This window comes from Stigmatopora nigra, chromosome 11, assembly GCF_051989575.1.
Source record: "Stigmatopora nigra isolate UIUO_SnigA chromosome 11, RoL_Snig_1.1, whole genome shotgun sequence".
Classification (NCBI taxonomy): Eukaryota; Metazoa; Chordata; class Actinopteri; order Syngnathiformes; family Syngnathidae; genus Stigmatopora; species Stigmatopora nigra.
In genome coordinates this window covers 9,538,263-9,564,723 of record NC_135518.1, presented here as the reverse complement: position 1 = coordinate 9,564,723, position 26,461 = coordinate 9,538,263, and the positions used below count along the sequence as shown (strand labels likewise).

The following is a 26,461-nucleotide window of genomic DNA, read 5'->3' as shown; positions in this document are numbered from 1 at the left end:
ACATCTGTGCCACAAAAGAGATGTAAGAAAAGTCTGTCTTTTCTCTGCTTCTATGGCTCAAACCACTTTGACTCCAGATGCGGGGCCACCTGCACCCAAGTCAGAGATGGGGCCAGACTCCAAACACAGCTTGCCGACTGATGGCGGCCCACGGCGCGTTCCGCTGCATTTAAATAGCACCTTTTGATATGAGATCAATACGGCCGATTAACAGTCCGGTCACTCATGGGCAGATGCTGCTGGGAGATGGCATGCTTTGACTGTGATACATTATTTGGCAGAACTAAACAAAGAAGTTATTTCAATTCTAATGGTTTTGTTACTTTTTCCACTAAAGGTCAAACGCCGTCAAAAATATCAGCATATTGACCTTTTTAAACATTCCAGAACTATCGGGATCACGGAGTATGCATTTTCACAACCTCTGATTGTGGTCATTGGTCAATAATGGGTTAAAACTCTTTCAGGGCAAAGTTGTAGGCTGCTTCACTTTCGTTGCTTGAATGCTCAATAGCTAGTTTGGCATTGTGGGTCCGAGTTTTTTTTATGTAGTGTTGTGGATTTGCTGAAAAGTGCAATTTGTAATTCAGGAATATTTGAGTTCACATGATTAATATAGTACTATTTGATTTTATGTGCAGTTAGTTCTGAGTAATTATTTCTTTGCAGTTTTGATTTCCATAAATAGACCTTGTACCAATTGTATAGGGTAGCCTTGGTACAGTTCACCTTTGAATTTGTTTTCATTTAAAATAAACTAATATTATTTTTCTTTACTCTAAAGGACAAAGTACACTCGAGGATCCTCAGACGGGCAAGGACATTCAAGTCTGTTAACACCCAGTCGCCCAAAGTAAGAGAGTCCACACAGCTTGAAGATCACAGGCTCCAAGAACAAGGTACATTTTCTTATTCACACCCTGAAGCCCACCCCCACCTAAATTTGGTCTTATAACATAGTGGCTTATAGAAAAATCAAATATTAATACAGGATTGTATATTGATTGGAAAAAATATCTGCCACCATAATGGCCCGGTTGATATTTCTGAATCCAACAATGACAAACTCATTACCAAAGGTCATTTTTTTAAACATTTATGGCGGCTGAGTAGCTTCACTGGGGCAATAAAAAAATGAAGGCATGCCCATGAAGACGCTGGGTATTTTGTAGGGGCTCCCAATGTAATCTATGCATGATCAACTTCTCTGGAGGTATAAGCACTGGCTGCGATTGAGGCATGAGTCCAATTGATTATTTTAATAGGTCTCAGGAAGCATCTGAAGATAAAAAAGGATTGCTAAAACCTCGCTGATAAAGGGGATTTCAATTAGGTGGAGGAAAAAAAACTTAGTCATTAAATTTAGGAATGTATTATGTAGTAACTTCTTCCAAAACATTTCTTGAATGAAGTAATAGCTAAATTAAAAATCAAAACTGATCCAGACTGACTATCTCCTGGACTAAATTGTAATTCCACCACAAGTTCCTTCAGACACGTGGGCTGAAAAACCGGACTGACCAAATTCTGTGAAAACAAGAAACCTTTTTCATTCCACAACTGTGGAGGCAGAGCGTGAGGCGCACTGATGCCTCCTTTGTTCATCTGACTCATAACCGGGGAATGGGACTCGTGCCGTGCAAAACCACAGAGATAGTCCATTCCAGGCTTGCAGGAAGTGAACAGAGAGAGTGTTCAAACATGCCAGTGGAGCCACTTAAGTCTCTCCAGCGGAGTTGAGCGAGCCTTCGGAGCTTGAAGTCAAGTGTCACTGCGAGAGGCCGTGGAAGTCCTTTTTCCCCCCTTCAGGAAAACTGTCCACTGCGGCAGGCCCTCTGAGGTGTCACCTTCACACATTGTGACAAACCCCCCCTGGTCCGAGCCTCCTTGGGCACCCCCCAGTTCTTCCTTAGACAAATGAGTGAAGAGCACCACCACAGGCAAGGACGGAGAGCTGCGCCGCTTCCGCCAGTCACGGCGTCTCGCGCCATCACTTCACACATGAATCCCCCTTTTGCTTGTTTTGCCTTTTTGGCTTTTCTGGAGCCTGGGGGCTCCCGCTGCTCATTTGATGTCCACGGGACTTTTTACCAGGGTCTCGCCCAGACATACGCCACATGTCAGGCTGGCCACGGTGCCTGGAGGGAGATGCTTGTCTGATGCTTGAATGGGAGAAGCACTTTGACAGCCATGCAAGCCTTTTCTTCCTTCCTTAATGCCTGCTGTTTAAACAAAGGGATTACATTCAAACTTTCAGATATGAAGATCAAGTAGTTTAACGCCCTTGTCAATGATAAAATCTAGTATAAAATGTCCAAAGTAAAGATCCGGGGCTACATTTGTCCCACCAACAGCCCCCTGAACAGTCCTTTCTGTCCAATGTTCATTCTGTTTGGATTGGAATCACTGCTCGCTACTGGATTAAACGTCCATAGCTGTCAATGGAACTAAAATATTATCATACACCACCTACTAAAATGACTGTATGTGCATAGTTAATGAGCTGAGAATGGGACCCAGTCAAAAGGCTTTTTTTTCAACGTGCAGACTTGGAGTTAATATTGAGAAATACGAAAGTGGGGAAACAAGTCTCTCACAGACTAATCTTGTGCTGAGTACAGCCATGATAATGATGATGGATTAGAATTACTCCAGCGTATTGGGATTACAGTGCGATTAACTGGCCGAGGGAGGGAGGGACGGGTCCTGAGGAGGTAGACCTGCATCAAGATAATCAATCAAATCATCGCGACAAGCCCTTGTCTCGTGGAAACAATTAGACCACTTCTGCGGAATCAATAGCCCTGCATTCTGTTTAGATACCCACCGGTCACTCCTTCAATAAAGCCCCCGCAGATTTCAGTCGGCAAAGGGCCATTCGAGGCTGGCGGAGTGGGAACAAAACACATCAAACGGGCTCCAGGAAGGGCTCGTAAAAATCGCAAATCGAAAACAATATCATTCCATGCGGCTGCGCTTCGTTTTCCGCTTGTTCATTACGCAAACTGGGAGGAGAACCAATGCCAGTGTGGGATGGGTAAAGTTGCTGGGTGAAATAGTCCTGCTAGTGGAAGGCTCTCCATGTTCCTAGCGCAGCTCCCATCCATAATTAAAGCAGGAATTTGTATCTGTCTGCACTCTGTGGCCTGCTGATGAATTAATATCTGGCTGCAAGTGCTACACAGCCATCAGATTAGCTCATTTATTTCTGTCAGCTGCTTGCTCCATCAGCTATTTGTAAATCAGCGAGAGTCGGCTAGAGGACTGGGAGGGAGAGGGGGTGGGATTTTTTGAGATTGTTGGACGTGTATTTATTTTCATAAATGGCTGTTATGAATGAGGTCTGATGCGTATAGTGCCTCAAGTGTAAGTACACGGCGATGACTCATTTTTATGACAGTTGACACTGGGATAAACAGTGGTACCTTGACACTTGAGTCAGTTAGCTCATGTCAAAATATTTTCTCCCATTGAAATGCTTTTAAATTGTTCCATTTCCTCCGAAACACATTTATTTCATAACATTTGAGGCTGCCACAAGTGGTATCGTAATTGCTTTGTATAGTCCAGATCTAGTATTTTAGAGCTGAAATGAAAGCAGGACTTGCATGTTTCAATGACGGAAAATATCAAAACTCTAAACTGATTGACAAATGAGACACAGTACTTCCATTATTTAGGAATTTAATGTAATTTAATGACCAAGTTTATTCCATAAATTACAATTTAGCCATTTACATGAATTAAAATGCCATGAAAAACAACAATAGACATTGAAGGAATACCCAACTTCTATGAAGGGAAGTTTCTATTTATATATATTGTTATACGTATTTATAGATTTGTAGATATAGTATTTCTGGGAGTGTTTGTCCTGAAAATGAACCCATTTGAAGCTCTCTCCACTCTAAATATAGCTAAAGTTCGCCCGAGATGTTTTATTTATTCTATTTTTTAATATCAACAGACTTGCAACTTGGTTTGCATGGACTGAAGTTGCAGATGTGTACAAGAGGGCGTCAGGGTAACTAACAAGACGACTGCATTAACCTTTGCCTGGTGCTGAGGGGAGGGCATAAACGGGCTGGCCCGGTTCAAGGAACTTCCCATAATCAGGCTCCTGTCACTGCTGTTTCCAGGAGATTAATTCAGCCGGCTTCAATTCCATCCGCCGCTCCCTTCGTAGCTGCAACCCAAGGTGTGCGTGTCAGCCTGTTCAAGGCGTGCACACATGGCGACGAGTCTGTTGAACTCGGTGGTAGCTGAGGGACAGGTAGTCTAGTTCACAGGACTATCCTTCCGATAGTGCACCAATCTAGGTGAATGTTGAGAAACCTGAATTTGAGAAGTAAAGTACATGCCTCCAGCAAAGTCTTAACTTCTTTGATGGCTTGTTTGGCAAAACGTTAATAAAAAAAAAAAACAGAAATAGATCGTTTTTAACCAGGACATTTACTAAAGTGGAAATTAAGACCAAAACCAAATTTCTTTCCAAAGAATGACTTTCATCTCCTGTATGCTCTTCTAATTCATCCACCAAATTCTTTATATATTGGTATTTTTTTTGAATCCACAATTGCTATTTCAGTTATATTTAACTTTAATGTGCAGTCAAATCATTTTTGAAATATTTCTTTTTTCACAATTTTCATATGCTGTCTTCTCGTACTAATTGCAGATCGTAGATTTTTGCGTCAGCCACCAACAAACAACAAAAACAGAGCTTAGTCCCGCTCCCATTAGAAGCCGACGTTGAAAACCACATACCAGAAAAGCTGACGGTCAGCTTCCTTGTTGTTGTGACCAGGAGCCTCTCTCGGAACGTCGCTAATGAAGCGGCAAGACGACGGCGCTAAGGAGCGTCTGATGCAAAGTGACAGTGACAGAGACGTAGGGGCCTGCCGTTAGTTACCTGTAATAGCCCGGGATGACGACACGTGCCTCGCCACCAGCCTGACAGATGTCGGCGTTCTTCTGATCATCCATTTTACCAAGCGCCTTGGTAAAAGGTCCCGTGGCATTGATAACACATTTGGCTCTGACATCAAATTCCTGCCCTATGAAAGAAAACAGCATCAATCACCAGGGGCTATTCATCTGCGGCTGCTGACAAGCCGGATTATTAATTTATCAGCGAACGCCCCCCTCTCGGTGTAATAGAGTGGCCCTAGTGTGTCCATGGGAGACTTCCCAGGATTGTAATTAATAGGAAACAGACATACCTAATTTCCCTCTCGCCTGTTGGTGTCACACACGAGCCCGGTGGCACCGATGGAAGGACTCTTTTGAAAATGGTGGAAATTGTGCAAATGTTTGTTAATGTCGTCGTTGAAAATATACAGCACCTAATGAGATCGCATATCAAAATTGAGAAGCAAATGAGGACAACAAGGCAAATTACACTTTGTCCTTTTGTCATTTTTTCATGTAGAAATAGAGTGATGGAGAAAATGGGGTCTCATTGTGAAGTTGGTGGGACTTTGGACCTTCGTTCTCGTTTGGTGGCAACTTAGATGATTTGTTTGGCTTAGGTTTGATACTGGTTGCACTATTGGTTGTTGTACTGAAACATCATATGGTCTACCAAATATGCAATTTGTATATTGTATTTATATACAAAATCTTTTCGAGTATATACATGTGCTTTACTGCCCACTCCTGGTGATTACTGCTCATTCACCTTTTCTACAAATATTGGATTCACAGAAAACCAGGTTCAGATGCAAAATGTTTTTTTCTTTTGCACTGACCATTTGGGTTCTAAAAAATTAAATACATTCTTGGCACTGACTAAATTAATAAGGAAAATAGAAGGCCTTGACACCCATTTTTTTTCTCTCTGGACTTCCTTGCACTGGATTTAATTCAATTGTGGAAGTGTATCTTAAAAAAAATCCTATCCCACCCACTCAATGTGGGGCCCTTTTCTCCCACATTTAAAGTGAGCCTCTCCTTCAAGAGGTGTGCTTCCATTTTTTTTAAACATCAGGGGGTGGTCATGTGTTGAGCTCCTCAAGTCTTGGTTATACATAAAATGATTCAGAATAGAATCCGCCCCCTCCCCCCTTAACTGCTTTCTTCTCTCAAAGCCAGACCGATGCATGACATTTAAAAGATAAGTAAGGCCATTTGGAGTTAGCTAATTCCGTCTTCTGTTCCTGAAGCGGCTCTCTACAACACATAAAAACGCTTATGAAATATTAAAAGCCTCTGCATTAGTGTGTGCCAACTAGCTGTGAGTAAGCGGTGGCGGACCCCCGGTGTGAAGGCGGCTAAAGGTGGGAAAGGGAGTGCGCTGGGAAGAGAGGGGCGCATCTTTTGTTGGATTTACCTGTGATGGCGCCCCCGCGGTGCGCTGGGCAAAAACCCGTCTTACCCGCCCCCCTCGCGACCCACCCGTCTGCCCTCTCCACTAGGTGCACCGCTTCAGTGTAATTGGCAATGGCAGCCACATACCTGGCAGCAGTGCGGGCGACGGCGAGGTTCATTGGAGCATCGTCGTGCTGTCCTGCAGCGGGGGGACGGGACCGGAGCAGGGGGATGTGAGTCACCCCGAGCCTGTGACTGGTGGTACGGAAGTGTGTCGGAACCGATATGTCACATCTGTCCCTGTCACTTTGCATCAGTGCGATGGCTGCTCTGGCCACACAAGGAGCGCCACTTAAAGCCACGGCGGCCCTTTGGCCTGAGCGCCGGAGCCCCCCTGACGGGCCCTCCTGACAGCCTTCTTGCAAAAAAGTGGGAAAGAGACAGTGGGGAAGGTTGGAATAACGAGCAGATGAGGAAATTTCAAAAGAGAGATAGGCTTAAGAGATGTGGATTCCAAGGAGAGGCTTGTGTTTACATCATTTGCCTAAAATGAACTCATTCCCTGCCTTTGAGGATAAATACGTTGGTTTCGTAAAGCGTAGTCACTGAATGCGCTTTAGTATTCGCATGGGAAATGTATGTCTTTAAGGTGTGTGGCCTAACCAATGACACCAGCCGTGGGCGGTTCCTTGTGACCTACAGTCGCTCCTTGAATATATTTTTCACATTCAGAAAATATCAAGGCTGGATAGCTTTCTTTAAATAAAAAAAAAAGTAAAATCTGGTCAGAAATGACTACAAATAGCAAAATAATAATAGTAGTATTTCTACACGTACTCAACAGAATAAAAGATAATTGTCGTATTGTAGATGCACTTTTCCTTTAAATATTTAAAATATTACATCGATAGTACTATGAAGTTTATCTTAGAATTCTTTCAGCAATCATTAACCAAGCCAAATTGGATTTCTGCTGCAACACCTGAATTTGCCTCATGCCTTCGTTTAAAACACTGCATATGCATTCCATTATTAAAGGAAACAGATCAACACCATAGCCTGAATTTTATTTCTCATCAGTATGTTTCAAACATGTCCTCATGGACAAATTGAGTGTAAAAATAGATGTTAAAAAGGCCAATCAATCAAATAAGCTTTCTCATAATAACTTTTTCAATACGCTAAACAACTCCCGAGTATAGTCGATCCGCTCAGTTGCAAAAGAGCTGTCGTTGGAATCCTTGTAATGAACACGGATTGCTACTGTCAAGATTTATGGATGAATTCCTCTTTGGCTTTAAAATAGCATAGATCTATATTGGGAGCCACAAGGTCACAAGTTTTGTAATTTAAATGAAAGGGTCTAAAGGTGACAAATGAACAAAGCCCAGTTTCATTAGGAAGTGATTTTTATGTACATCTTTGAAGATTTATAGCTAGACAATCCTTGTATTTGAAAGTAAAGAGAGAAGAGAAATGATTAATCACTTTTAATGTTGGTGTCTAGGGTGACTTTCTTTCTATTTGTTATTGCCAAGGTAGTTCAAGTCCCTCCTTGTTTGGTTGCTCCTTTGCAGGAATGAGGAGGCTCCCTTTTGTGCCCTGATTTATTTTACGTTTGAGTGACTCCAGGCCGGCTAGCTGGTGGGGTCTATGTTGAATGCTACGGCACGCTGGAAGCCATTCGCCCCCACTGCGGGAAATAAATATATAAATTCAAAGCCAAAAGTAAAGAAAAAAAAAAAGAACAACTGGAAAACAACAGATTTAAAGGCCACATTTTAGAATGAATTACATACAAGAGTATGCACCCTGCCATGATGTATTAGGAAGAGCTTAGAATCCTGTTCTTCATCTCTGTAGGGTGAATGTGGCCATTAATGTGGTTAGCGCACACATGCGCGCACACAGGGAGTGCGGTTTAGGTCTAGTTGGTGATTGCTGAGCTTGCTAATGAGCACGAAACGCTCTCTGTCGCAGAACAGGAACCTTAATTCAACATTAGAGTTGTTTACAAGCCCGGTGAATAGAGATGATTTGGAAAATGGCAAAATAGCCTCGTAATGATGGCAAATGAAGCCTTTGACTGCTCTTGAATGAGGAAAACCCACATTCTCACTCAGCTCATCTGGGTCCATATAAGAGGAATTGATACCAATATATATATTTCTTTTTTTACACAGATAAAATCAGCCTGTCTGCGATAGAAAATGGCCATTCACAACTTTAAGATGCAAGTCTTGAACTTTCTGAGGTTGGAGTTTATTCAGAAGTAAAGGGAATCGGGGGAAGAGTACTCGCGTTGCAATTAGTGGGTGTCATAGTTCATCCTGTCACTTTTTTTGTTAGAATGCCTCACAATAGCTGCTTTAAAAAATGGGTGTTATATTTAGAGCCAGCTATTATGTAAAAGTATATATTGAAAGTAATATATGAGCAGTGTATTTAATTATCAATAATAGCAGGATCTATGGAAGTCTTTTCCTTTTTTAATTTTGTGAATGAACAGCAACGGCTGACATCCTGATGAGGATAACAATGATGATGAGGATAATTATCATCAGCAATTAAAAAGGCAAAATGGCTCCGAATGAGGAGATGAACATCCAAGCTCCCTGGAGGACAGGAACCCCCGCCTCCCTTGCTTTTCTCCCTTCTCAACCTATATTCCCTCCCTCCCTCTTTCCCTCCCTCCTAGTCCCGTGCCTACCTCACACCCCGCCCACCCGTCGCAGCCTCCTGGAGGTACAAAGCTCAGTGGAGTGAGAGAAAAGGGGCTGCAGCCCAGCCCAGCCCAGCCTGGACCAAATGCTGCAAAATGACAGGGACAGTAATGACAGTGAATTTCATGTCTGGCAGTCATAGAGCCAGAGATGCTTGGCTGGGCTGACTCGGCCAATTAAATCGTTACAGGTACACGGATGTTTTTTTGTCAATTACGCAAGAATGGCACAATTCAATATACAGTATGTCAGTGCATACCCCATAAATGTTAAGATTCGCTGTGCCGTATTAAACTACATTACCAGATGTTTTTTTTCTGCATCTACATTCCCAATCTGTTTTATTTTATTTATTTATATATATATCTTTTTTTTCTCCTTCTAGCCATTCTGAGGCCCCAGCGCATCTCGCACGCTTTTGACGATCTGACCGTGATGGCTCCAGTAATCCCGAGGAGATGAACCCAAGCGGTCGAAAGCCCGATCACCACTAAATAAGGTCAGGACAGAAAATGTCACTGCCATAATGTACCCGCTTGCATATGGGAAAAGCCAAGGAGGAGACAGCTGTAACAGAAATGAAAATGTACGCAAAAGGCTTTGCTGTATGTGGCTTATTTTTCTTCTCTCCTTTCCACCAAATTCAAATGTATTAGAAACGACAAATACACACACAAAAATCAGTTTACTCTATTAATAGTAGACTTTTAAACAAGAACATTTATTTAAAAAAATGCTGGGCATAAAAATCACATTGTTCCATTGTTCTTTCAAATTGAGAAAATGGTTATCCTTTATAGTAATTGAAAAAGTAGATTAGATTACAATGAAATGTGTCACTATTTCACTCATTGTGCATTCATTTTAGTAGGAAAAACTAATAGAAGGAATGCGGCTGGCAGATGAGCAGCGAGATAGTGTCTTGCCTTTTTGCGCTACGTGGGAATCCGCATGTCCCCAAATGCTAAATGAGGTCTGACAGATAGCCCGGAGAAAGAAAGTTGGGAGTTTGCCGCTACAAGGGAGAGCTTGAGTGAACAGGACGTGCTATGTACACCCTGGCTAACAATCAACATATGCTTTGTTTTTCTGAGGCCAACACAAGACACACGTTGCCCGCGGACACGTAGGTCCCGCACCCGTCGCATCGCAATGCCTACTGGCTATTATATGCTTACGAAAAAAAAAAAGGAAAAAGTAATGCGTTTATCCTCACATACCTTGCCTTTATCTACAACTTTATTTATTTAAGTAATATTTTGTGTGTTTGGGGAGAATACTCTGTTTTAAAAATAATTATTTAAAATATGTAACATCTTAAACATTGGGGTCAGATAAGTTGCAATATAAGTATAGTATAAGTGTCGCGGCAGGTCTCAATTATGAGTATATCAAGATACTTTTAATTCTTGATAACTATATATTTTTGATTTATTTGTAAATATAAATGCATTCAAATAATGACAAGTTCTAAAAGCATTAAGACAAAAATATACCATTTATGGCCTACATTAAGACTTTTTTTCACCATAATTACTGCTGTTGCCGGCCATTGACAATGACAGAAGTCCAATTCATTTAAACTGGGAAGAGCGGCTTTGAATGCAATTTATTCAGTGCCATTTTTGGTTCTAGATGTCCAATCTATTTCAAGTGGAAGGCTGCAAACTACACTGGACGTTTTAGTGATGTGGTTTTTCATGCAGAGTGCCAAATATACATTTGTAAGTATTTGTTATTATGTGTCCTTCTGTCAAAATCCACCATTTACATTGCATTCCCATTTTCTTTAATTCCTGCAGGGGGGAAATTAAAAGGAAAAGTCCCCGAGACACTCTAACTGAACGGCCACCCGGATGAAGACAACGCTCGTCTGTTACGTCAACATTATGGCGATCTTTCATTGATGCGCACTTTAAGCGAGCGTAACGGCGTTAATGCAGCTCCGGCGTGAGCCAAGGTGTCGTTGTGGGACGCTGACAGGCACCGAGATGACTTCAACAGGCGGGCAAAGAGAGAATTCCAAACATGAAGCCCTTAACACCCCTCATTTTCCCTCCCCTCTCTGTAATGAGCCACACCTGTACACTCCTTTAAATACCAGAGAGAAGCTTTAAATGTCAGGTGCAATTAAAGCTTATGATTCAAGGCTGCACCAATCAAATCAAGGCCCCGGAGTTCAGCCGAGTCTCCCAGAGCAAGCAGAGTGGAGCGGCTGCCGAGATGCCACCGAGCGCTCTTCCTTTACCTCGCACTTGAACAGCCCAAAGGTGATTGTAAAGTTTACTGCCACGCGCCTGAACTTCTCCATCTTCCCAACTCTGACTGCCTTTATCAAAGGAAAGGTTTACGGTGTGCTCGGCTATATGAGCTGAGAAATGACAGTGGGGAGGAAATGATAGCAGGGGAGGGCTGGGAGGAAAGACCTTCTGGGTTCTTGCCTGGCTTAGATGCTATATAGAACCAGCATTAGAATTTTATGAAACTAGAGTTATTTTCATTAGCTGAAGCAACAAATTGATCTTTGCCAATCTAGTAGAATTTGCGTTTATTTTAACTCACTGCCCCCCATTGAGATTAGAAATCGGTGGTGATCTGCCACTTGTTTGCCAATTCATCTCCATTTTTGTTATGCATTTTATATTTTTGCTGAGAAGTAGAACTAAAATGGCAGAAAGCAAAGAATGGGTGCCAAGGCCAAAAAAAAGGTTAAGACCTTAAATGTTGCATATTGTTTAAAAGTATCTTCTACTCCTCCCCTAAATAATATTACAGGTAGTATGTGTGCAAAGTAGAATCCCATGGTGGCAAGTTAAATTATTCATTCCAGTTAGTCTTATATTGTACATATAATACCTCATTATTTGCCCAAGCCACTGAGGGAAAGAGTTTCACTTTTTTTGGATTGGTGACTGGTAATATAGTAGTTTTGGAACTGTGTTATAGTAGCCTATATTTTACTGTCGAGTTGCAGTCCCACTAATTGGTCTCCTCAGCTGCTCACCTCCAGGACCCTACTATGTTCATACAGATGGGAAAAAAATAAGACTCCGGAAGCAAAACACAAGCTGTGAATAATGAGATTCTTCAAACGTGGGGAGAAGTAACAGAAAGTGGTGGCATTTCAGCTTGAACTTGGGTGAGTTGTCTGGAACTGTCCAAAGGTAAGGACTACACATAGTAAAGTTGTTGTAAGTGTTAAATTAGTTCTTAAAAGCATTTGTTTTGTATCAAAATACATTAAGGATGAAAAATATTAGAGCACTTTTCAAACTCCTTGAAGCTTTCCGACACTTTTTTCAACTTTCTTTGAAATGTAATTGTACTTGGCTCGCATCCAGGACAGTCCAGTACCTGATGAAGCCAAGCAGCCCCACAAAGTAGAAGAGCCTCCATGTTTCACAGTAGGTATACTGTACATTTCTGTGACCACTGTGGGTGTAACAGAGGGGTACTAACACTTTTGACTGCATGTTGACAAGGCACAAAGCTTCTGGGAGACTGTCCTATGGAGGTTGTCGCTTGATGATTTATGAAAATGTGCTGTGAACCTCTGTGTGGGTGGATATTATGGAAATTAGCCTCACTGTTCCATCACAGTGGAGCTGAAGTAAAAAAGAGATGCAGTTTCAGAAATGGGGAACTAACTCAAGATTTATTTGAATGTTTAATTCAACATGAGGATGGGCATAAAGGCCTTAAACCCAGAAATGTGGGTATATTAAAAAACTACTACTAAAAATACTAAAAAGTAACTTTTCCCAAATGTGTCTAATATTGATCACCAAATTGTGGAAATGTGAAATTTCGTTCAAAGTTGGACAAATTCCTTGAATGCAGAACAAGGAAAACTCTGCGCTAGGCAGCTTCATCTCATCTCATTTTCTGAACGGCTTTGAGGCCGACACACTAACCACTCGCGCCACCGAGCCGCCCGCGCCAGGCAGTCATTCAAGGAAAACATGTCACTCCCTACCCCCAGAGTGAAAAATGAACACGGGCTGGTAAATAAAGCAATATGACCACGGGGACCAGGAATTCGGCGGATGAGTGTCAGCTGCGGAGAAAAAATGAAGCAGTTACCTGTTTGTAATCCAATTTGGCCACGGCGTTGCGCGGATATCGGACTCCTCGGCGAACGCTCTGGGCTTGATGAGAAATGGCACAACTCGCTCACGGCCAGTTCGGAGATCCCCCTGCCAGCGCCCAAGCTGAGCGCATCAACAATCGAATACTTATTGTCCCAAATCTTTGCGACGGATCATGCACTATTCAAATGCGCGCTCTCATATTCGCCATGAGAAGGAATATTGAGACGGGCCATACATATTCCATTGGTTAAAACCCCACTATCATTTTCCCGCACTTTGACAGTCGGAATTGCAATAAGGTAGCAGCACATCCTTGGTAAAACGCGGTTAAAAGAAGCAACACATTGCTTTTACTCTGCATTCTTGTTTGCATACTTGACGGAAGGACTTTGACCTTAAAACATTTGAGGTCTCGCTTTACCGATTTGACCTTTATTGTGCTTTCCAAGTCACACTTTAGGAAAACTTAATCATTGGACAACGTGGCTAAAAACACAGTTAAAAAAAGCGTCATTGCCAATCTAATAGCTGACTGTTAGAGAATTCTCTACGTCAGGAGAGAGACTTCGGCCTCAGCCTGAGATCTTGTCAAAAAGTCTGAAATTTCCTGCTTCATATCTAAAGAAAGTTCTCATAAATTCCAAAATATCCATTTCAGATCACTTATCCACCCACAGCTGGGGTGCACTACTCCCAAAAAGTTTATGATTTTCAGTTTTTGAAACCAAATGCAGGCTTGCAAACCTGGTCATTTTAAGCATATTCACTGCAATTGATAGCGATAGACCTCTTATCCATTCTACTGCTATCATTAGCACTGACAGATAATCATTAACCGCCCCCTTCCTTGAACAAACCGTTTTGATACGTGATTTTGGTAGACAGTACATTGTATAATGTGCTTCTTTATTATGCGTACAATTAATGTCCATAAACCTTGTGAAGCACCCCCTAAAAAAAACTGAAAACATGTTCTAGTAGAGTTGTTACCATACTACATTTGTTTATTCATACACCTCTCACCTCCGATGAGACTGTGAAATGTTAAGCATTACAATGAGTCGCAACGTCTTAAAAAGAAAAAAGGGGGAAAAAGACCAATTAGAGAAGACGAGCATTGTTGTAAAGTGGTGCTGTCGTCAAATACAAGCACACATCTATAAGTAATTGTTCACACAATGCAAATTTAATTCAATACAAATGAAAATAGTAACTCACTCCATTTGGAGTGGGTGGGTTAGCCATGATTATATTCACTATCAGCACCTCCCTATTAAAATGGATAGGACACATTTTGCTATCCATGGTGCTGAAACGTCAGCATTCACTGCTAGTCGAACAACTTCAAATGAAGTTGAACACCATCTCTGTTAATGCCAGGTAATGAATTCAAAAATACTCAAAATTAATATTTGCAAAGGTCTTGGACAATGCTACAAAGTTCAAAACAACTGAATGTGCAGTAGTACAATGGCAGAAGCCACTTTACCATTAAGGACAGTTGGTAGTTATGATCTAGTGATTTCTTTTTATTCCACACTTTGAAAATCCCCCGCCTACCCGATTAACTGGAGACCAATCCAAGGTTTATCCTGCCTTGATAGCCACTTCATCTTTTGAGCCAAATAACAAAAGGGTAAAACATAATTTTTAATTTAACCACAAAGTACATTCTAGTGAGCTTTGTGTAATTTTATACCTTTTGATTAATCAAAGAAAATAAATGCTGGATCTGATGATTTTTTTTCTTTCTTTCAGGAATTGATTATGTCAGCGGGGGACACCTGCAGCTCCAGAATATATTTCCACTTTGAGGAGAGCTGAAAAAGAAAGGAAAGACGAAAAAAATAGCCGACCGTGAGGAAATATTGGGCGTCCGCATGAATATGCAGGGCCTTGATAGCGGCGGTGTCATTACTAATGTTGCTGCCAATTACAGAGCATGTCATGACACTGTGATTCATGAATATTCAGCAGCGACTGATAGAGATGCCGTGGTTGGTGGGCGGGCAGCGGCCTCGCTCCACATTTTTACTGTCTCATTGTGCATGGCGAACAGGTAACTTCATCACGGCACGCGGGCGCCTTCCAGCTGCAAGACAAGCTGTTCTGTGAGGCATTGCTAGTTAACAGTGTGTTATATAAAGGTGTATAAAAGTGATGAAGTGCTCGCTGGCTCCAAAGAGCAGGCATTAAAGCATATTAAGTAGACATTTAAGCTTGTGAAGTAGAATTCCAGAAATGGGAAAGAGGAGTCTGAGCAAAAAGATGCCTTCGGGCTTGGGGCTCTTCCATTTCCACAAAGTTACTGAAGAGTTTCCAGAGATTCTTTTATTTTTATCAGGATGTTGGTGACATTTGGGCAAAATTTCCCACTCCCGGAAATTCCATTATTCCGTTTTTCTGCAGGAACAAAAGTCCTTCACCACACCACATTATTTTTTTTTTAAATACACTTAACCCTAAAAACTCCACTGTGATTGGAAAACTGTTTTGAATTTGTGCATGGGACATTTTTAGAGGTTGAAAGAGTACGTGTTTGCTTTACTTTCAGAGAAAAAAAATACTTGCAAAAATGCACAGTTTACCCAATGAAATTTGAGCAGAAAACAAGAACCCGCACCAAAGTCAGGCAAGTGAACCACTACACTGCGAGGCCGCTGACTTGCAATTGTAGGACACAATATTGATAAAAAATAGTGTAAAATCCACACCTATGGCCCTTAGTTGAATAGTCTTCCCACCATTAATGTGCATTTCTTGGCATGAATAATTTTTTCCTCCTCTTTTTACTCCATCACTTTAATCTGAGTGATCCAGTCATCTGTGATGACCCACTATAGATCTTAATAACACACAATTAAAACACTTTACTATTTAACTCATTCAATTATGGGCCACACCGTCATTCCAAAGGCTCTTCATTAATCGTGCACATCCACACCACTTAATTACTCTTAAGTCAATGCAAATAAACTGGAAAAACAGCCAATTATACGAATAACTGTCTTTATCGTATTTACTATATTGCGCTAGAAGGCCAGTAATAATGTCATCACATCTGCATAAGTGCAGTATTCATTAAAAAAATGATTATTAAGATAAGCGGGTATGCAATTAAGAGAGGTTTAGAATCACGGGCGGGGCAATGCAGCCATAAAAAAGGCAAGGTTAATGAAAAAGGTTAATTGCAGCAATCAGTGTACAAGAGCGCCCTCTACATTCTGGAGCAATTCTCTCTTTCTCAGCCTGTCCTTGAGTGATCCCAGTGTGTTTTTAGCAGCACAATAACAGGATGCTGTTGAGTGGATTTTTTTTCCTTCTTCTGGACTTTTGCCCACACCAATATTCCCTAAAAACACACGAACGGCTAAGTGACGCAAGGTGTTACTGTAAGATTACTCTGAGATGGACTGCACTACAATACGTTTATTTTGGCGACCATGCATCAACTTGATTTTTTCTTTTAATTATTATTATTATTTTCTGCGTCACCCTCAGTAATGGTCTACGCTATCAGACTTTTCACTCTCCTGGGCTCTAAATTGGTTCCTTTGCGATAAGGGGTGAGAGGCCGTCACTAATTAGCCCTCCTTCCCCTCCTCCCACTTTATATACACACGCACACACACACACACACACAAACATATAGACCCCTGCCACCCACAAACACACACAGGAGGTGAGGTCTAAATTTGGAACACAATTGAGGGATAAAAAAAATCTTGGCAGACAATAAAGTACAATAATATTTTTTTCTTTTAAAAAATGACAGAGTATAGTAAGCCTTTTTTCTTTTTTAATAGAAAATTGTTCTTTCATTTTCTATATTATGCATTCTTGCTTGAGAGAAAAGTGTGGACACTGTGATGCAAAGGTTAACTCACCCATCTCCCATGTAGGCAGCTTGGGTTTGAATCCCGGTTGGGAAACATTTTCACGTAGTTGTTTCTATGTACTTCTTGTCAAGAAATCAAATGACTACAAAGGAAATTGCAGCCACTTGGTGGTGCAGAGGTTTGTTCACCGGACTCTTGTCGAGGAGACCTTGGTTCAAATCCCAGTTGGGACACTTTTACACTTAGTTGTGTCTGTGGACTTCTTGTCAAGACACTCAAATGATTACAGAGAAAATTGTAGTCACTTGGTGGATGATTACAGAGAAAATTGTAGTCACTTGGTGGAATAGTGGTTAACTCACCTGTCTCCCGTCCGGGAGACCTGGGTTCAAATCCCGGTTAGGACACTTTTACACTTAGTTGTTTCTGTGGACTTCTGCTCAAGACACTGAAATGATTACAAAGAAAAGTGTAGTCAATTGGTTGGCGCAGAGGTTAGTTCACTGGACTCCCGTCTGGGAGACCTAGGTTCGATTCCCGGTCGTGATACTTTTTCACTTAGTTATTTCTGTGGACTTCTTCTCAAGACACTGAAATGATTACAAAGAAAAGTGTAGTCACTTGGTTGGCGCAGAGGTTAGTTCACTGGACTCTGGTGTGGGAGACCTGGGTTCAATTCCTGGTTCGGACACTTTTTCACTTAGTTGTTTCTGTGGACTTCTTCTAAAAATACTCAAATGATTACATAGAAAAGTGTAGTCACTTGGTTGGCGCCGAGGTTAGTTCACTGGACTCTGGTGTGGGAGATCTGGGTTCAATTCCCGGTTCGGACACTTTTTCACTTAGTTGTTTCTGTGGACTTCTTCTAAAAATACTCAAATGATTACATAGAAAAGTGTAGTCACTTGGTTGGCGCAGAGGTTAGATCACTGGACTCTGGTGTGGGAGACCTGGGTTCAATTCCCGGTTCGGACACTTTTTCACTTAGTTGTTTCTGTGGACTTCTTCTAAAAATACTCAAATGATTACATAGAAAAGTGTAGTCACTTGGTTGGCGCAGAGGTTAGATCACTGGACTCCCGTGTGGGAGACCTGGGTTCGATTCCCGCTGTCGTCGTTTGGCTGAAAATACTTAGAAAGAAGATAAATGGTCAATGGAATAAGAAGAAGGGGGAAAAAAAAAAGAAAAAACTTTTTAATTTATATTAAACACTTAGTCATACTTTTCAGCAAAAGGTTATATTCCGAACTGCCTTCGGCAGTTCGGAAGACACTTGATGGACCTGTATGTGCGAAAGGCGTTCTCGGGTCGGCCTTCGGCCGACCCTCGACCGCTTGCTTGGTCAGTGAACCGCCGACACCGGGAAGCGAACTCACGTTCTCTCGGTGCAAAGGCGAGTGTGCAACCCACTACACCAACTCGTGCCCCACTTATACATGGGTGTTGAAACGTTTTATCCAAGGAAATTGGGTGAAACACTTAGTCATTTTTTTGACAAAATACTTCATCCACCACTGAAGACTTATACACTTAAACACTTAGACATTAGTACTTATTCTTTTAGCTGAATAATATTGGGAAAATCTTTGCCTGCACTTGGATTTGAACCCAGGACCCCATAGGTGGAAGACTGATGACTTAACCACTGGGCCACCACCCAGTGAGAGTATTTGGTAGTACTTGTACTTTTATCTCTTTCACTTACCTGAATAATAATGGAAAAATCTTTGCAAGCACTAGGATTTGAACCAAAGACCAAAGAGTTTTCTATACTGCCTTACTAAATTATGTTGTTTTTTAAATTAAAAAAAGCCTTACTATACTATGTCGTTTTTTACACTTAAAAATATGCCTGTGTTTTACTTTTTTACCTTATGAATATTTTTCTCCAAAATCTACTTTAACCAGCCAATATTAAATGTTTGGCTATAATATCCTTACCTTAAGAGTCTGGGGACTCACTTTGCCAGCAGAGAGCTGTGGACTTCACCTTTATTAGAGGGGGACAAAAGTATTAACATGGAAACTTATGTTCAGTGAAACCTCACCATGGCGATATAATAGATCAGATATCACATCATTGAGTTACATCGGATTATAACAATGATGTTTTAAGCTTTTACATTTAATTTGGATGAATACTTGGATATTCTACAATAAACAAATACATTACCCTCCCAGAAGCCTGCCAGTATTTTCCAAAGTGCAGAGTTTAAAGGGGCAACTTGTGAGGAAGATCACCTGGTCCTCCACTTGGAGACGCTCCAGAGTGGACGTGAGCCTAATGAAAAAAAAGTGAAAACTTATTTATTCTATAGAGACTGGAGAGAGGTTAAATGTTTTGGATTTTTTAAACTACTTTTACCTTGATCCGGCCCAGTCTCCTCTCCTGCAACCTCAAGAGTGTGGATGTGGGTGGGCACACAGGAAGAGCTACATTGTTGATCCTAAAGAGGGAAAACATGCACAAAAAAACGCAAGTTATCATATATAGAAACTGGAGATTCAAGAGATAGGCTTGGCTGTTTTTTTTTTTTTCAACTAGTCTTACCTTCTCTCCTGTAACCTCAAGCGTGTCATTGTTTTGGGCATGCAGGAAGACCTGAATGTTGATGCAAAACAAAGAAAACTAGATTTAACCAAGCTATTTGGTAGTTGACATAGATATTTGTGGTCTTGATGCTATAAAACAGTATGTGTTGCTGTACACAATTTTACCAAAATATTGAGTAACATGTTCACTTAGCATTTCACATCAACCATCTGACTATTAAAAGTTTAACACGATATGTACTTACTTACATACGTAATTCAAACGCAAGTAGACAACGGCGTGTGCCAACCACGTGTTTACATTTTGCTGCCACATTTGAACCACGAGTGCAAACTTTTGAGTTCCAAGCATGGACGAAAACATGACTCCAAAGTGAGAAATGGACTTTACCCACCACAACTTGCATGCACGAGACGAGAGTGTGCAGAGTATTTAGTCTTAAGACATGTTCAAACTGAGTCCAGCTGCCTTCATCCCACGACAAGTCTCCTTAGCGTGCATTTGGGAAGCAAGCATAGATCGCATAGCACAAGACAAACACGCTCAGCGGGGAGGCAGGGACAGAGAAGCACCCCTCCCTTGACTAGCCCCATCCTCCAGCGTCCCTCCCATCTCGCTCCCCGATTGGCCCGCGTCGGGGACGACGCCGATGACGGCACGCCAGCAAACACGTGGGCCACGGCATCCGCAGCTCACATAAACAAAGCCACATTGGCTGGGAGTGCTTTAGTCGAGGCAAGTGTCGCTCACAAGCTGCCAGAGTTCCATCGGGTGGGGGCTTCACCATTTGGAGACTTTTCTTCTACTTTATGATTATTTCGAGAACATTTGAGGGAAGACTTAATCCTCCTTAGCTTTGCCTGAATGCTTATCGCATGGATTGAGAAGCAGCAAGTGGATGCGAAAGAGGTAAATAAAATAAAATACATATATATTTTTTTTCTTTTCAGATATCATTTCAATTAAAGTTGGTATGGAAACTGCATGTGGGGGAAGTTTGCAAAGTGGTAGTCATGGTGACATCCAGTGAACAACTTCCAAGTGCGGCTTTTTGTATGTTGGGGCATTTTTCGCTCCTCATTTGACGTGCGTGTTTTTTCCCCTCTTCTTTTTTTCTTGCTTATATTGTGTCGATTATTCTCCAGGGCAAGATCCCGCCTTCTTGAATCCAATCGCCGGCCCAAGTCGTGCATCATTTCCACGAAAACTTTCCCCCGATTCGCCGTCCGTCTCCTGCCCCGAAGCCGGCCGACGGCGAGCGCCTCTCCTCAGCCATGCCCTGCGTCCAGGCTCAGTATGGATCATCACCCCAAGGAGCCAGCCCCGCGTCCCAGAGCTACAGCTACCACGCCGCGGGAGAGTACAGCTGCGACTTCCTCACTCCCGAGTTCGTGAAGTTTAGCATGGACTTGACCAACACCGAGATCACGGCCACCACATCCCTGCCCAGCTTCAGCACCTTCATGGACAACTACAACGCGGGCTACGACGTCAAGCCGCCCTGCCTTTACCAGATGCCGCACGCCGGCAGCGAGCAATCGGCCATCAAGGTGGAAGACGTGCCCATGCACGGCTACCACCACCCTCACCACCCCCACCCTCATCACCACCACCACCACCACCACCACGCCCACCCGCACCAGCAGAGCCACCTGCCGCCGCAGTCCGACGACATGATGGCCCACGCGGGGCCCGTCTACTTCAAGCCGCCGCCGCCTCCGCCGCCGTCGTCGCCGCACGCCCCCCCGAACACGCCCAACTTCCAAGTGCAGCCGAGCACCATGTGGGATGACCCCGGTACCTCGCTGCACCCCTTCCACCACAACTACATGATGGAGCAGCGCAAGAACCCCGTGTCCAGGCTCTCGCTATTCTCCTTCAAGCAGTCGCCCCCCGGAACGCCCGTGTCCAGCTGTCAGATGCGGTTCGACGGTCCACTGCACGTCTCCATGGGTCACGACGGCCCGGCCTCGGCAGCAGCGGCCGCGGCAGCTGCTGCTGCGGCGGCGGCCGCGGTCCATCACCGGGGCCTGGACGCGCAGAGTTTCGCAATGCCCGGAGCCCTCCGCAAGCAGGCCGGCGGTGGGCTGGCCTTCCCACATTCCCTGCAGCTGGGCCACGCGCACCAGCTGGTGGACAGCCAGGTGCCGTCGCCACCCTCCCGAGGATCGCCGTCCAACGAGGGGCTGTGCGCGGTGTGTGGGGACAACGCTGCGTGTCAGCACTACGGGGTTCGAACCTGCGAGGGATGCAAGGGCTTTTTCAAGGTGGGCACCGAGGACCGAGGCGCTCCGTCTTCATCACAGTCTGCATGCCGTGTTAAATTTTCTCACAGGTGTCATTCTAAAAAAAAGAAAAGAAAAGGGAAGCCATTCATGCATTTCATTTTTAAAAAACGTATATATAAAAGGCCCATAACGTCATTTTTCTTCTACAGTGGACTTGCTAAAAACTTGCATTTTCCCAAAGCAATAATTCGTCGTATATTTTTTCTTCCTTCATGCAAACACCGTTGGAATTATATCGATTACATCTGATTAGATTACAGATTTAAAAATACTTTTTATCGGCAGAGACTTCAACTCCATGCTTTTAAAACTGTATTTTACCTTTAAAAATATAATTTCCAGCTCATACTAAACTTGTCACCTTTAAATAATATACACTGATGATTTAGACGGAGTCTCTAATTTCCCACTTTTCCTCTGCAAAAAGTTAAAAATTAATCGTCACCATTTGCAAACTTTGAAGTGCATCCCTAATATATATGATTTCTACATTCCCAATTGTATTATTAGAACACCTATAACAATTAGTGACCATTCTTATGCATGCTCTTATTTCTGCAACTTTTTAATCATCAACATCATGTAAAAAATAATAAAAACAACCTGCATGACCCAATTCCCCCCGTATTTTTTTCAGCGCACCGTCCAGAAAAATGCCAAATATGTGTGCTTAGCAAATAAGAACTGTCCAGTTGACAAACGCCGAAGAAATCGTTGCCAGTTCTGCCGTTTCCAGAAGTGCCTTGTGGTCGGGATGGTGAGGGAAGGTACGCGCAAGCCCAAAAATTGGAATTAAATCCTACATTTTTGCTATGTCTGGATTGACCCCACATGTCCATTTCTCCTCCAATCCCACCCAAATCAGTGGTGAGAACCGATAATCTGAAAGGTCGACGAGGACGCCTGCCCTCCAAACCCAAAAGCCCCCAGGAGCCCTCCCCCCCATCGCCACCGGTCAGCCTCATAAGCGCTCTGGTCAGGGCCCATGTGGACTCCAACCCTTCCATGTCTGCACTTGACTACTCCAGAGTGAGTCTTGGGAACATTTTTCTTGCTTCTTTCATGTAATCCAGAGGCCTCCTTTAAATGGCTTCTCTCTGTAATTTACGTGCAAAAAGGGGGGGATTTAATAATCATCATTAAAAAAAAAAGTCGCCGTCTTTCCTCAATTTCACGCGTTATATATTTTCGAGGCACTTCATTAAGCGGCTGCGCGTGTGTGCGTTTGTGTCTCTGCGTGTGTGTGTGCGCAAATGAAATTCCAGTTCCAGGCGAGCCCTGACTACCAAATGGCTGGAGACAACACGCAACATATCCAGCAGTTCTACGACCTGCTCACGGGATCCATGGAGATCATCCGAGGCTGGGCCGAGAAGATCCCGGGCTTCTGCGATCTTCCCAAACCGGATCAAGATCTACTCTTCGAGTCGGCCTTCCTGGAGCTCTTCGTCTTACGGCTCGCCTATCGGTACTAACGCGACGCACTTTTGGCAAATTTGAACGAGGATGAGTAATAAATGTTTGCCTCGCTTGCTTTCAGATCCAACCCGGTGGAGGGCAAGTTAATCTTTTGCAATGGGGTCGTCCTGCACAGGCTTCAGTGCGTGCGAGGTTTCGGCGAGTGGGTGGACGCTATCGTGGAGTTTTCTTCTAATTTACAAGGCATGAATGTCGATATTTCGGCGTTTTCCTGCATCGCAGCGCTCGCCATGGTCACTGGTGCGTTCAAATCAAATCGGAATTTTTAACATCTATATACATAAAAAAGAAAGAAAACGTAAATAATTATTTTTGTATTGTTTTCTTTTTAGAGCGACACGGACTGAGGGAACCCAAACGCGTAGAGGAGCTGCAGAACAAAATCGTCAATTGCCTGAAAGACCAAGTGACGTTCACGGGCGGCGGCCTGAATCGACCTAACTACTTGTCCAAGTTGCTGGGCAAACTGCCCGAATTGCGCACTCTGTGCACACAAGGCCTCCAGCGCATCTTTTACCTCAAACTCGAAGACCTAGTGCCTCCGCCAGCCATTATCGACAAACTATTCCTCGACACGTTGCCTTTCTGAAAACAGGCCAAGGCATCCACACAAATGACAAAAAAAGGAAAAGAAAACCCTCGACCACCCAAAACTGCACCTTTGTTTTTCTTTTTTTTTTTGTGCAAAAGCCCCTTTGCTCTGAGGACTTTCCAAAAATTGCTGACAAAATTCATTATTTATTCGGATTTCCCTTTTTTTCTACGACGCATGGCAGACTGATCTAATGCAAAAACAAGTTAAATTCTGACAATATTTTGTCAACAGTGGGTAAATTTAAAAAAAAAAAACTTCCATCAATTCCCTAGCATCCCCAGATGTAATATAATTCCATTTATATATAAATAAATATATATATGTACATGCGAACACACGCACGGACACTGTATATTGTTCTAATAGATGACGCATCAGTTTATAATATGTACAAAGTTTGTAATAATGATTTTTTGGTTTCTTTCCAAATCGTGCCTCCCCCAAACATTTTCCAAAAAAAAAACGACGCATGTTATTATGATTATTTATTTTTGTTGCTCCTTTATAGGCAAATGCAGAGGCGATGTCTATGTATACCAGACACTATGTAGTCTGCTAGATTTGATACCAATATAGTTGGCACTAAGACTAATATGAAAATACATACAGTAAAAATATATACATATATATGATCTCCTGTGTATAGATGAGCAGGGAGGGAGCCATTGTGTTTGTACAACTGTCACATTCCTCGTTTGTATGTGTGCTGTAAGTATTGTTGCTGTTCAATATAAACCTTTCTCTATATGCTAAGAGCATTTCTATTGGTCCGTCGACAAGCACTTGCACTGAGCATGACCGCACATTAAAAAATATAGTCCACGTTTTAAAATGTTAAATTACATTTTATGGATAAAAAAAGGGAGGAATAAAAAATGTAATCGGTCTCACATATTTAAGTTAGATTGGGGGAGGGGCACTTATTTAATGTTTACAAATAAAAGTTTGAAATTAATACATTTTGCAGCTTTTTGTGAGTCAAGAAAAATCTACATCTTTTAGCACATGAATGTGTCTCATATTATTTGGATTGAATTTGGTCAAATTGTGCATCAGGTGCATTAAAAATGTTAACGTCTACTATACAGGTACTATTTTAGTATTAAAGAAATGGTTATCCAAATTTCATAATATGGTTTAAGAAACGAAAAAAAATATTTCCATGTTTCTTCGTAGCCTAGAAATCATCGGCCTTTTTATCCCACAGTGCACATTTCTACGTTTTGTTTTATTTACCTGATGAGGAATTAGATTTCACCCCAGATCCGTTCAAAAATATGCCAAGGTTATTCATATGGATAATCTTTCACCATTATGCATGGAAATATAATTTCTAATATGAATTATTTGACATGTTCAAAAGCTTTAACAGGTATAATTCAAAACTGTTGCTATTAAATAATGCATAATTCAATTACTTCTAATGTACATTACAAAGAAAAATTGTGATTTAGAGTCCATTGCTTAAGACTTATTTTCATTTTGCAAACACACGTTCAATTGAAAAACAAAATATAACTATTATTTCCTTAAAGACTAAATTATCTTTCACTTCAGTATGTCGGTGAATTTAGCCAAATAATTCATATGTGAAAAAGTTTACAATTTACTTTTTTTTCTATTTTCATTGCATGTTGTTAAAAGTCATCATAATCTCCATGTTTTAGCTTCTGATTTTTTTTCTCCTTGCATCCTTCACTAAGGATGTTGGAGAGGGCCAACGTGCATGTTTGTGTGTGTGTGTGTGTGTGTGTGTGTGTGCTGTCACAAAGCTTTTGTGAGAGTGTGTGAGAGCAGAGAAGTGAAGCCTGCAGGCTGTGAGACATGTCTGGGACACATCCACTCTCATCCCAAATCAAGAGAACATCCTCTTCTCCTGCAGCCTTGCATGTGTGTGTGTATGTGCGTGTGTGTGTGTGTTTAGGGAGGAGGAAAAAAGCAATGAATTGTCCAAATAATTAGCGACGCTAGTGCTAATTCCAAAGCAAATTGGGATTGTGTTCAGAATCAGTTTGCTGACATTTAGCAGATTTGTCTAAACGACGCCACGAGTTGACTTGCGAGTTCAGTTCGCTGCGAAAAAAGATGATCATCGTCGTGTCTGGTCGTGATTACACGTGATGGAGGACCGAATTCATTACGACCCAGGGACTGCACACTCGAATTGATGCTGGGGAAGAGGAAGGATGGATTTATAGTTGCGTCCGGGTGTGTGGGTGGGTGGCGCGTGTGTGTGAGGCTCGCCTTTCAAGGGTCACATGTGCATCACGCATGCCTGCTCGCTTAACCTGACGCAGGTTCGCCCACCAACGGTGGTCGTGCGACGACACCTGTCGGAGTGGTTGCATGCACACCTAGAGAATCTATACGGAGAACACCCACGATCATGTATTTCCAGTCTAGAAGCATTTAACTTCATCACTTAAATTCATTCGAATTGGGAGCCTGGCTCAAATGAGCGGACGTCTTTTACTGTCAGTGAGCATAAAGATACGATCATCTACTGTGTGTGGAAGGTAACGTATACTAACTGGTTTATTTGTGGTGTGGAATTCACTCAGAATACTACATATAACCAATAT

At 42.3% G+C, this 26,461-nt stretch overlaps 1 protein-coding gene and 2 long non-coding RNA genes across 7 annotated transcripts; 2 read left to right on the top strand and 1 right to left on the bottom strand.

Annotated features, from left to right (window-relative positions):
* The first annotated feature begins 781 nt into the window (after positions 1-781).
* On the top strand, positions 782-18,126 carry LOC144204254 (uncharacterized). 2 transcript variants are annotated; one of them, XR_013327853.1, is made up of 7 exons: positions 782-899; positions 9,418-9,531; positions 10,668-10,756; positions 10,835-11,302; positions 12,064-12,196; positions 12,374-12,436; positions 14,882-18,126. It is a non-coding gene; the product is annotated as an uncharacterized LOC144204254 (long non-coding RNA). The 2 variants fall into 2 exon arrangements; XR_013327852.1 differs by having other exon boundaries at positions 12,064-12,436.
* LOC144204255 (uncharacterized) lies at positions 14,193-20,236 on the bottom strand. 4 transcript variants are annotated; one of them, XR_013327857.1, is made up of 8 exons: positions 19,912-20,236; positions 19,515-19,565; positions 19,329-19,410; positions 19,137-19,244; positions 18,905-18,953; positions 17,325-17,410; positions 17,011-17,236; positions 14,193-16,475 (listed from the first exon to the last, which is right to left on the bottom strand). It is a non-coding gene; the product is annotated as an uncharacterized LOC144204255 (long non-coding RNA). The 4 variants fall into 4 exon arrangements; XR_013327855.1 differs by having other exon boundaries at positions 17,325-18,953; XR_013327856.1 differs by having other exon boundaries at positions 17,011-17,410.
* On the top strand, positions 19,511-24,834 carry nr4a2a (nuclear receptor subfamily 4, group A, member 2a). The gene is made up of 7 exons (XM_077728121.1): positions 19,511-20,426; positions 20,663-21,784; positions 22,443-22,572; positions 22,671-22,834; positions 23,071-23,273; positions 23,346-23,524; positions 23,617-24,834. The coding sequence occupies exons 2-7, from the start codon at positions 20,792-20,794 to the stop codon at positions 23,871-23,873; spliced, it is 1,926 nt and encodes a 641-aa protein (XP_077584247.1). The 5' UTR covers positions 19,511-20,426; positions 20,663-20,791; the 3' UTR covers positions 23,874-24,834.
* Positions 24,835-26,461: the final 1,627 nt, after the last annotated feature.